We start from the raw sequence: 12,274 nt of genomic DNA on the forward strand, positions 1-12,274 counted from the left end.
GTTAACTCTTTAGGGAGGTGGACAGAGTAGTGGTGAAGGATTGAGAGTACTGGTTAACTCTTTAGGGAGGTGGACAGAGTAGTGGTGAAGGATTGAGAGTACTGGTTAACTCTTTAGGGAGGTGGACAGAGTAGTGGTGAAGGATTGAGAGTACTGGTTAACTCTTTAGGGAGGTGGACAGAGTAGTGGTGAAGGATTGAGAGTACTAGTTAACTCTTGTATTAAACACCCACAAAACACCCACAAAACACCCCAAAACACCCACAAACACCCACAAAACCCCACAAAACCCCCACAAAAACCCACAAAACACCCCCAAACCTCCCTTAACCTTAACACCCCAAACCCCACAGGTACGACATCGTCCAGCGGTTCTTGGAATACAGCCTAGTTCGCAAAGTCCACTGCAAGGCCACAAACGGCGAAACACTCTTGCAATTCTACACAGAACGTAACAACTTGGGACAGTACGACAATGCAGTGGTTCGCGTCTTGGAGTGCGAGAAACTGCTACACTCCACCAAGCCAAGTGCCGAGATGTGCCTTAGGGTCCAGCTTGGCACTACGGAGGCTAGTTCAAAGGCCCGGTCACAGCTGCAGGCTATGTATGAGTCGACAAGAGCTCAAAGACATTGTTGGAATTTTTGGTTTTTTCTATCCTGCTTCTTACTGCCATCTGTATTCTACTACCTGGATGTGTACACGGACATCTTGCTGGCTGTAGAATACCATCAGGATTATCTAAAGAGCATTAATGGATCGGATGTTGCAAGGAATGTGACGACAGGGAACCATTCGCTGTCTGAGGAGATGGTCGTGGTGGTGGAAGGGGAAGAGGAGGTGAGTGTTTACCTAGTTGTATTTAGCTATAGTTTTCCATGGCCTGGGTGTTTACGGTGGTGTGGGCCTGTCTCCATATCTACACTTGTCCAATGTTTGTTTGAAGGTGTGCACACTCGTTGGTGACACTGCTTCCTCACTCAAACTGTTCCACGTCTCAACACATCTTTGCGGGAAACTCGATTTTTTAACATCTCTCAGACATCTTCCCTTCCTCAGTTTTTTACTATGCGATCTTGTGCTTCAAATGTGTGTGTCTGTGTCTGTGTTTGTGTGTGTTTTTGGAGGTGACTTGCCATGTTTGAGAATGTTTTTTTTTAAGAGTGTTTGATCCCTTCAGTAGCGTGATGTGTTTCCCTATTCCTTGTGGTGACTATTTGGGGATTTTCTACAGCTTCACAAACTTAAGTGGGGGATTAGAATAGTGAAGACTGTGGCCATTAATCTTCTGCCCTCCATACACCCTTGCTAATGTCAATAAAATGGTCTAATGGTACACAAAACCCAATTAAAATAGTGAAGACTGTGGCCATTAATCTTCTGCCCTCCATACACCCTTGCTAATGTCAATAAAATGGTCTAATGGTGCACAAAACTCAAGATAAAAATGTGTCCCTGTACTGAAGGGGTTAAGGTTGTTTTTGGGTGTGTATCAGTGATCTTAAGTGTTTTGTGGGTGTTTTAAGTGTGTTTTGGGGTGTTTTGTGTGTGTATATAATTTTGTGTGTGTGTGTGTTTGAGACATAAAGATGTGTTTTTGTGTGTTTGAGGAGGTGCATGTGTGTGTGTGTGCATTTGAGTGTCTCTGAGAGTGAAAGATGTCTTTTTAGGAGAGATAAGTGTGTTTTTGTAGAAATGAGTGTGTTTTTTGTGTGTGAGGCGATGCATGTGTGTGTGTGTGTATGTGTGCATTTGAGTGCGTGTGTGAGAGTGAAAGATGTGTTTTTGGGGGTGTTTTTAGGAGAGATAAGTGTGTTTTTGTGTGTCTGAGAAAATGAGTACATGTGTTTGAGTGTGTGACTGTGTGTGTGTGTGTTTGAGTGCATTTGAGTGCATTTGAGAGTGAAGCAAGCATTATTTATCACTAACCACTAATTTCTCTCTCTCTCCATCTCTCCATCTCCTCTCCTCTCACTCTATCCATCCCTCTCTCTCAACAGGAGGACCTCGGATTCCTGGCCAATCTGACAGACAATCCCGACAAGATCAACTTCCTTTTAACAGTCTTCTTCATCTTGCTGCCAATCACTCTCCTGTCCACCTGGAACCTATACATTCACGTCACTCAGCAAGACATCCTGCCCATTTTTAAGCTCCTTCCTTCCTTCCTGAGAGTGTCGCTATATACTCTTATATTCCTAACGCCTCTGGCCCCAGTGATGGCTTACCTGGAGAACACCTACGCCCAGATGAAGCATATGAATGTTACAGCAAGACAGATGCAGGAGGTTGGGGTACGTATTGGGTGTTTTGAGGGGTGTACAAGGGTGTTTTTTTGGGGGTGTTTTGGGGTATGTAAGGGTGTATTAGGGGTTCTAAGGGTGTTTGAGTGTGTTTTGGGGTGTTTGAGTGTGTTTTTGGGTGTTTTGAGTGTGTTTTTGGGGTGTTTTGAGTGTTTGAGGTGTTTTGGGGTATTGTAATGTGTTTTGAGGGTGTTTGAGTGTGTTTTGGGATGTTTTGAGTGTTTAAGGGTGTTTTGGGGTATTTTGAGGGTGTTTGAGTGTGTTTTGGGGTGTTTTGAGTGTTTAAGGGTGTTTTGGGGTATTTTAAGGGTGTTTTGAGTGTTTAAGAGTGTTTTGTGGGGTTCTAAGGGTGTTTTGAGGCTGTTTGAGTGTTTTTCAGGTGTGCAAAGGTGTATTGGGGGGTTCTAAGGGTATTTTGAGGGTGTTTGAGTGTATTTGGGATGGTTTGAGGTGATTTTGGGATGTTTTAAGGGTGTTTTGGTATTTTGAAGGATGTTTTGAGGTGTTTTAAGGGTTTTTGGGGGTGTTTAAGGGTGTTTTAGGGATTTTTGTGGTTTTGAAGGATGTTTTGGGGTGTTTTAGAGTGTTTTGGGGTGGGTTTTGGGTGTTTTGAGGCTGTTTTGGGGTGTTTAAAGGTAGAGAACACGCCCAGATGAAGCATATGAATGTTACGGAGAGACATGCAGGAGGTTGGGGTACGTATTTGGTGTTTTTTGGGGTGTTTTGAGGGGTGTGTAAGGGTGTTTTGGGGGTTCTAAGGGTGTTTTGAGGGTGTGTAATGGTGTTTTGGGGTGTGCAAGGGTGTTTTGGGGTGTGCAAGGGTGTTTTGGGGTTTTGAAGGGTGTTTTGGGGTTTTGAAGGGTGTTTTGGGGTTTTGAAGGGTGTTTTAGGGTTTTGAAGGGTGTTTTGGGGTGTTTTAAGGATTTTTGGGGGTAGTTTGCTATTCAAGAATATTTTTAGGGTGTTTTAGGGGTGTTTAAAGGGTGTTTCAGGACAGTTTTTTTGTTAAGGGTGTTTTAAGGTGTATTTGCCAATTTTGGGGTGTTTTAAGGGTGTTTTTTTTATCTGTGTGTGTGTGTGTGTGTGTGTGTGTGTGTTTTGTTGAAAGAGGAGGAGGAGGAGATAGAAGAAGAGGAAGGAAGGAAGGAAGAAAGATAGATAGATATTAAAATCTCTCTCTCTCTCTCTCTCTCTCTCTCTCTCTCTCTCTCTCTCTCTCTCTCTCTCTCTCTCTCTCTCTCTCTCTCTCTCTCTCTCTCTCTCTCTCTCACCCAAAATAACATTAGAGAGAGAGAGAGAGAGAGACTCTCTCCTGAGCTCTCTCTCTCTCTCTCTCTCTCTCTCTCTCTCTCTCTCTCTCTCTCTCTCTCTCTAACTCTCTCTCTCTAACCGAAAATCACTAAAAATAATAATAATAACAATAACAATTCTCAAAATCCTTACTAACTTTTTTAATTAACCCCTCTCCCAAACCCTCCCAAACCCCTAACCTCTCCCCACCCCTCCTCCCCCAGGTCGATAGCAAAGACAGGGCCAACCCGCCAGTAGGGGGGGTGTCCTCTGAGCCAAGCAACCCCCTCTTCCCCCCTTCACAACGCAAGGTATTGGGAATCAGTTTGACTTGCTTGTTGTACGTTGGCTGCTACATTTTTTTTTAATTAATTTATTTCATTTATTTGATTTAATTTCCTCCTCTCTAAAGAAACGCAAGGTATTCAAGTGTGTTTTAGGTGCGTTTGGGTGTGTTTTTATTGAAGTTTTAGGGTGCGGTTAGGTAATTATTTATTTATTGTTATTAGGGTTGGGTTGGGTTAGGTTAGGTTTGGCTAGGTTAGGCTAGGTTGGGTTGGGTTGGGTTGGGTTTGGCTAGGTTAGGCTAGGTTGGGTTGGGTTGGGTTGGGTTAGGTTAGGTTAGGTTAGGTTAGGTTAAGTTAGGTTTGGTTTGGTTAGGATAGGTTGGGTTAGGTTTTGTTTAGGTTAGGTTAGGTTTAGTATAGTATAGGTTAGGTTAGGTTAGGTTTAGTATAGTATAGGTTAGGTTAGGTTAGGTTTAGTATAGTATAGTATAGTATAGGTTAGGTTAGGTTAGGTTTTTTGTATAGGTTAGGTTAGGTTGGGTTGGGTTTGGTTAGGTTAGGTTAGGTTAGGTTAGGTTAGGTTTTGTATAGGGCCCATGCACGCTCAGGCTGTGAGTCCGGCCACCTTAGGAAACCAGGAATTTTATGGAGACATGAGGCGGCCTTGAGGCACACCATTCACTGACCCTTTACTAATATGCACACCTATCTCAAATTACTCATCACTGTGAGGGATTTTGACTCTCTCTGGCTACACTGAATCTATAAGCTCAGAAATTGTTAATACACACACACACACACACACACACACACACACACACACACACACACACACACACACACACACACACACACACACACACACACACACACAGAGTTCTAAAGCAAAAGGAGGATTGTGAAATACTGCAAGAAGACCTAAATAAGATCTGGGAATGGAGTAAGAAGTGGGAGATGGAATTCAGTGTGAACAAAAGCCATGTCATGGAAATGGGAAAGAGTGAAAGACGAGCCGTGGGAATCTATAAGATGGGAGATGGAGTAGAACTGGAGAAAGTAAAAAGGAAAAGGACTTAGGAGTGACGATGGAAGAAAACAATCAACCAGTAAGCCATATTGATACAATTTTCAGAGAGACGTATAATTTGCTGAGGAATATTGGAGTAGCATTTCACTACATGGACATAGAAATGAACAATAAAATGGTCTAATGGTACACAAAACTCCATTAAAATAGTGAAGACTGTGGCCATTAATCTTCTGCCCTCCATACACCCTTGCTAATGTCAGTAAAATGGTCTAATGGTACACAAAACTCCATTAAAATAGTGAAGACTGTGGCCATTAATCTTCTGCCCTCCATACACCCTTGCTAATGTCAATAAAATGGTCTAATGGTGCACAAAACTCCATTAAAATAGTGAAGACTGTGGCCATTAATCTTCTGCCCTCCATACACCCTTGCTAATGTCAATAATTTATTCATTAACGTTTGGCATATACACACGCTTGTTTTGTGTTTTTCTTGTTTTTTTTTTTTCTTTGTTTTTCCTTCAAATTGATAAAAACGTTAGATTAGGGTCGGTGGATGTTAGTTTAGTTGTTGTTGTTGTTGTTGATATTTTGTGTTATAATCTCTCTCTCTCTCTCTCTCTCTCTCTCTCTCTCTCTCTCTCTCTCTCTCTCTCTCTCTCTCTCTCTCTCTCTCTCTCTCTCTTTCGTAATTTCTGTGTATGCATGTTTGTGTGTTTGTTTTTCCAGGTAGCAAGTGTTTTGAAGTGTCTAGTGTATGTTGTGACACACACACACACACACACACACACACACACACACACACACACACACACACACACACACACACACACACACACACACACACACACACACACACACAAAACATACTTTAATACACCAGATGCATGAACGACACCCAAAATAACACAAAACTGGCCCCAAAACACCCCAAACACCCAGAAAACACATCAATACACCCAAAACTACCCCAAAACACCCCAAAGGAACCCCAAAACACCCTAAAACACACCAAAAACACCCTAAACCACACCAAACCACCCAAACACCCAAAAATTGCAACAAAACACAAAAAACACCCCAAAAACCCTTAAAACACCCAAAAACATCCCAAACACTCAGAAAACACACCAAAACACTGCAAAACACTCCAAAAATACCCTAAAACACCCTGAAAAACACAGAACACCACCAAAACACCAAAAATCCATCAAAACATCTCAAAAACATCTAAAATCACAAGAATAAACACATCAAAACATCCAAAACCCTTAAAACACCCTAAAAATCACAGAAAACACTTAAAACCACAAAAAACACCCATAAAACACCCAAAACACACCAAACTACCCAAAACCCCTTAAACCTCCCAAAAATATACTAAACTCACTCAAAACACCCCAAAACACCCAAAACACACCCAAAACACACCAAACACACCCAAACACTAAAACCCCTTAAACCACCCAAAATATACTTAAATCACCCAAAACACTAAAACCCCCAAACCACCCAAAATATACTAAACTCACTCAAACACCCTTAAAACACCCAAACACACCCAAAACACACCAAAACACCCAAAACACCTTAAACCACCCAAAATATAAACTCACTCACACCAAAACACCCAAACACACACCACACAAAAAACACCCAAAACACACCCAAAACAAACCAAAACACCCCAAAAACACCCAAAACACTCAAAAACCCCCTTAAACCACCAAAAATATACTGAAACACACCCAAAACACCCCAAAACACCCCAAAACACCCAAAACACCTAAAAACCCCCTTAAACCACCCAAAAATATACTAAAACACCCAAAACACCCAAACACCCCAAAACACCCTAAAACCCTCTTTAAACCTAACCAAACCTAATCTAACCCCACAGGTGGACTCCAAATCGTACAACAGCTTCCCTCCGCACGGGCCGACCAAGACTTACCGTCACCACATGCGTGATATGGAGATTCGGAAATATTATGACCTCAAACACGTAGCTCAAATGAGAGTGGCAATTACTAACGTCATGGAGGCTACGTTGGAGTCAGCCTTCCAGTTGATCCTACAGCTGTACATTGTAGGCACACACTACACGGAGCTGGACCAGGTGTGTGTGGGGTGTGTTTTGGGGTGTTTTGGGGTGATTTTGGTGTGTTATAGGTTTTATTTGGGGTGTTTGAGGGTGTTTTGCATTGTTTGAAGGTGTTTTGGGTGTTTTGCAGGTGTTTTGGGTGTGTTTAATATATTTTTGGGTGGTTTAAGGGGGTTTTTGGGTGTTTTGGGTGTTTTTTGGGTGTTTTGAGTGAGTAGTATATTTTTGGAGGTGTTTGGGGAGGTTTAAAGATGTGTTTGGGGGTGTTTAGAGGTGTTTTGGAGGTGTTTGGGGTGTTTTGCAGGTGTTTGGGGATGTTTAAAGGTGTTTGGGAGGTGTTTGGGAATGTTTGAAGGTGGTTTTGGGGTGTTTGAGGGTGTTTCAGATTTTTTGGGATGTTTGAAGGTGGTTTTGGGGTGTTTGAGGATGTTTCAGGTTTTTTTGGGTTTTTTTAGGGTGTTTGGAATTGTTTTTGGTGTGTTTGAAGGTGTTTGGGGTGTTTTGCAGGTGTTTGGGGCATTTAGAGATGTTTTGGAGGTGTTTGGAGATGTTTTGGGATGTTTGAGGGTATATTAGATTTTTGGGGGGTGTTTGAAGGTGTTTTAGGGTGTTTGGACGTGCTTTTGCCTGTGATTTGAGGTGTTTTGGGGTGTTTTAGGATGTTTTGGGTGTGATTTGTATTGTTATGATCTCTCTCTCTGTTTAATTAAGGGTGTTTTGAGGCTGTTTTTGTGGTGTTTGGGGTGTTTTAATAGTGTTTGGTAGTGTTTTGGGTGCATTTGAGAGTGCTTTGCAGTGTTTGTAGCTGTGTTGGTGTTAATTTAAAGCGTTTGGATGCATTTACTATATATTACCACAGCAAAAACACCCTTATTATAAACCACACCAAACGTACCCTAGCTTGACCTCACCTAACACCCCTCGTGAACCCGACAGGTGAAGGACGTGACCCTGGGCAGCATCTTGTCCCTCTCACCGCTGGGGCAAAACACACAGCTCTCCAAACAAGTCTTCTCTGTCCTCATATCACTGGTGTCCCTCACGTGGTCTTTCACGTCGTACCACCGTTTCTCCAAGCTGGGAGGACTCACGATTCTCAATGCACTGCCTCTTCTGTTCGCCATATTCTTTCAGGTATGTGTGTGAGTTTGCGTGTGTTTTAGAGGTGTTTTAGGGGTGTTTTAGAGGTGTTTTAGGGTATATTATTAGGGTTGTTATGTTATTTTGGGGTGTTTTAAGGGAATGTTGAGTGTTTTGGACATTTTAGGGTACTTTTAGGGGTATATAGTTACTGCCTCTTCTGTTTGCCATATTCTTTCAGGTATGTGTGTGAGTTTGCAGGTGTTTTAGAGGTGTTTTAGGGGTGTTTTAGGGCATATTATTAGGGTTGTTATGTTATTTTGGGGTGTTTTAAGGGAATGTTGAGTGTTTTGGACATTTTAGGGTACTTTTAGGGTATATAGCCTTTGCCTCTTCTGCCATATTCTTTCAGGTATGTGTGTGAGTTTGCAGGTGTTTTAGAGGTGTTTTAGGGGTGTTTTAGGGTGTTTTAGGGCATATTATTAGGGTTGTTATGTTATTTTGCAGTGTTTAAGTGTCTTTGGGGTGTTTTAAGGGAATTTTGAGTGTTTTGGACATTTTAGGGTATATATTTACTGCCTCTTCTGTTCGCCATATTCTTTCAGGTATGTGTGAGTTTGCAGTGTTTTAGAGGTGTTTTAGGTGTTTTAGAGGTGTTTTATTTTGGGTGTCTTTGGGGTGTTTAAAATGTTGAGTGGTTTGGACATTTTAGGGTACTTTAGGGTATATATGTTTCTGAGTATTCTTTCAGGTGTGTACAGGTGTTTAGAGGGTTTTATAGAGGTGTTTTAGGGTTACTTGTTATGTTATTTGGGTGTTTAGTGGTGTTTTAAATGTTGAGTTTTTTGGGGTACTTTTAGGATATATAGTTACTGTGGGGTGTTTTAGTGGTGTTTTAAGTGTAATATTTTTTTAGAGGTGTTTTAGGATAATTTTAAGTTTTTGGACATTTTAAGGCATGTTTTTAGGGATATATTGTTATTTTGGGGTGTTTTATGTAAATTTAGTTTTTTTGAGGGCATTTTAGGCATATTTTTACGGGTGTTTAGTTATTTTGGGGTGTTTAAGTGTGTTTGAGGGTGTTTTACAGGTGTTTTGAGTGTATTTTGGTTGTTTTTAGGGGTGTTTTAGAGAGTTTAGAGTTTTTAGATGTTTTGGGGGATTGAAATAGTGAAGACTGGCCATTAATCTCCTGCCCTCCATAGACCTAATGTCAATAAAATGGTCTAATGGTACACAAAACTCAATTAAAATGCTGAAGACTGTGGCCATTAATCTTCTGCCCTCCATACACCCTTGCTAATATCAATAAAATGGTCTAATGGTACACAAATCTCAGTTGAAATGGTGAAGTCTGTGGCCATTAATCTCCTGCCCTCCATACACCCTTGCTAATGTCAATAAAATGGTCTAATGGTACACAAATCTCAGTTGAAATGGTGAAGACTGTGGCCATTAATCTCCTGACCTCCATACACCCTTGCTAATGTCAATAAAATGGTGTAATGGTGCACAAAACTCAATTAAAATAGTGAAGACTGTGACCATTAATCTTCTGCCCTCCATACACCCTTGCTAATGTCAATAAAATGGTCTAATGGTGCACAAAACTCAAGGTAAAAATGTGTCCCAGTACTGAAGGTGGTGTTGTAATGGTGATGTACTGGTGTTTTGGTGTGGTTTGGGAGGTGTTTGGTGTGTGTTTTTAATTTTTCAGGTGTTTGTTGTGTTTTATTAAAGTGTTGGTGTTTTAATGGTGTTGTGTGTGTTTGCAGGTGGTGTCGCGTGCCATCGCCTGTACAGTGTTCACCCTGGCACACACGTGGAAGGTGTTTGTGGTTCTTGGTGTACACTTTGTGGTGGTGTTGGTCTTCAAACTCAAGCTGGAAGAGAGGTGTGTGTGCGTGTGTGTGTGTTGTGGAGTGTTGTAGTGGGGCTCCTAGTGTCCTGTGTCCATGTGTCCATTTGTACAATTTTTGGTTGAAGTTGTGGACATTATGTGGTGTAAACTTGATCACCCAATGCATGTCCTCTTGTCCTTCCATGTGTGTGTGTGTGTGTGTTCCAATATCCTTGACACACTGCCTCATCCTGATCTTGTTAGCATGTCCTCTTGTCCTTCCATGTTGTTGTGTCCCCAGCACCAGGTCTTCCTTGTCTATCTTTTCAGTGCCATTGACTATCTTGTACATTGTTATTAGGTCCCCTCCTTCTCTTCCATCTTGTAAGGTTGCCAGTCCCATTTCCTTCACTCCTTCTTCATATGTGAGGTCCTTTAGTCCCATTTCCTTCAGTCCTTCATATGTGAGGTCCTTTAGTCCCATTTCCTTCAGTCCTTCATATGTGAGGTCCTTTAGTCCCATTTCCTTCAGTCCTTCATATGTGAGGTCCTTTAGTCCCATTTCCTTCAGTCTTTCATATGTGAGGTCCTTTAGTCCCATTTCCTTCACTCCTTCATATGTGAGGTCCTTTAGTCCCATTTCCTTCAGTCCTTCATAGGTGAGGTCCTTTAGTCCCATTTCCTTCAGTCCTTCATATGTGAGGTCCTTTAGTCCCATTTCCTTCAGTCCTTCATATGTGAGGTCCTTTAGTCCCATTTCCTTCAGTCTTTCATATGTGAGGTCCTTTAGTCCCATTTCCTTCACTCCTTCATATGTGAGGTCCTTTAGTCCCATTTCCTTCAGTCCTTCTTCATATGTGAGGTCCTTTAGTCCCATTTCCTTCAGTCCTTCTTCATATGTGAGGTCCTTTAGTCCCATTTCCTTCAGTCCTTCTTCATATGTGAGGTCCTTTAGTCCCATTTCCTTCAGTCCTTCTTCATATGTGAGGTCCTTTAGTCCCATTTCCTTCAGTCCTTCTTCATATGTGAGGTCCTTTAGTCCCATTTCCTTCAGTCGTTCTTCATATGTGAGGTCCTTTAAGGGGACCGTTCAGTGGCCATGGTATCGAAAAATCTGAAAAATATTGAAAATTCCCCAAACCCTAGCAGAGCATCCCCGAACACATGGCAACATAGTGATGGAGTATTTTGGGAAATGCGCTAAAATGCGTGGGGTATTTAAACTTTAAAGGTCCCCTGCCACGCCCACCGCAGCCCGGGGCTTCCCTCCCCCGGTCTCTAAACCATAGATGATGATGATAAGCACGGAAGAAGCCATGGAAAGTGGTTTGTTTGGTAAGGAAAGGTGGCCGCTGGCAACTCAGTACTGTGGCGGACACAGGAACACACGGCACACCCTCTCCCCTTCCATCTCAGTGTCCAGGTGACTGCCATGGGAGGAGGATGTGCTGAGTATCTCGCCCATTATTCCACACCTTGCCAGCCACAATCCAGCCTATTTTAGCTGCCTTTTTTGCCTTACAATGTGTAAACAAACGGTGCGAGTTGTGGCGACCATGCACGGACGGGAGACACCCTCGCCTTCCAGCGCCTAGTACCTACAGTCATTGTAGGGGCGGCCAGGTGCCACATGAGTGGTACAGAATGTTGTAGACCTGCCTAAAAAGCAAACCTGCTGCACGTGGCGGTGTATGAACACCAAACACCCAACACAAATAAATGTTGAGGGTGAGGAACAAAGTGACATCTCTGGGATAAAGCCTTGCTCTGTCTACACTTTTCATCATTCAAATCAAAGCTTCTCCCACATTTCTCAACGGATCTTCAATTTTGCGGCATCATTTTGAAGGTCAGTGAACCCGATACATTTCCACCACATACAATTTGCAGAAACTTATTTTCTGTGCCGCAATGGAATTTTATACAAAAAAAAAACTAAAAACTTTAAAAAATTCATAATGGCCGCCAAAATAAAAGATTCAGAATTGTTTGAGGTGGAAAGTGTTGTTCCACCTCACACCTCCTGTGTACCGCCACGGCTCAAATCTGCTCCACCGACAAAGTTCATGGGAAAAATAATTTATATATTTTTTGAATTGATCTTTTATTTTTGATGCAGTTATTTGTGCTTTGATTCGCTTGTAACTGCTGAACTGACATCATGAAATAGTCATCTAACACTCAACAAAATATAACCCACATACCTCTGCTTTCTCTCTCTCTCTCTCTCTCTCTCTCTCTCTCTCTCTCTCTCTCTCTCTCTCTCTCTCTCTCTCTCTCTCTCTCTCTCTCTCTCTCTCTCTCTCTCTCCCTAACCTGCTTGTATTTTCAGCTCATT

The 12,274-nt window shown here is 42.1% G+C and overlaps 1 protein-coding gene across 6 annotated transcripts in view; it reads left to right on the plus strand.

Moving 5' to 3' along the window:
• Positions 1 to 12,274, plus strand: part of LOC123502158 — a 42,925-nt gene that overhangs the window by 24,177 nt on the left and 6,474 nt on the right. For 5 of the 6 annotated variants that reach the window (XM_045251424.1, XM_045251402.1, XM_045251389.1 and 2 more), the window contains 6 exons: positions 354 to 840; positions 2,001 to 2,294; positions 3,818 to 3,904; positions 6,813 to 7,031; positions 7,953 to 8,150; positions 9,872 to 9,990. In XM_045251424.1, the coding sequence (XP_045107359.1) occupies positions 354 to 840; positions 2,001 to 2,294; positions 3,818 to 3,904; positions 6,813 to 7,031; positions 7,953 to 8,150; positions 9,872 to 9,990 (1,404 nt within the window). The remainder of the gene's footprint in view (positions 1 to 353; positions 841 to 2,000; positions 2,295 to 3,817; positions 3,905 to 6,812; positions 7,032 to 7,952; positions 8,151 to 9,871; positions 9,991 to 12,274) is intronic. The other variant, XM_045251395.1, reaches the window with a different exon arrangement.

Source organism: Portunus trituberculatus, chromosome 2, assembly GCF_017591435.1.
Source record: "Portunus trituberculatus isolate SZX2019 chromosome 2, ASM1759143v1, whole genome shotgun sequence".
Lineage (NCBI taxonomy): Eukaryota > Metazoa > Arthropoda > Malacostraca > Decapoda > Portunidae > Portunus > Portunus trituberculatus.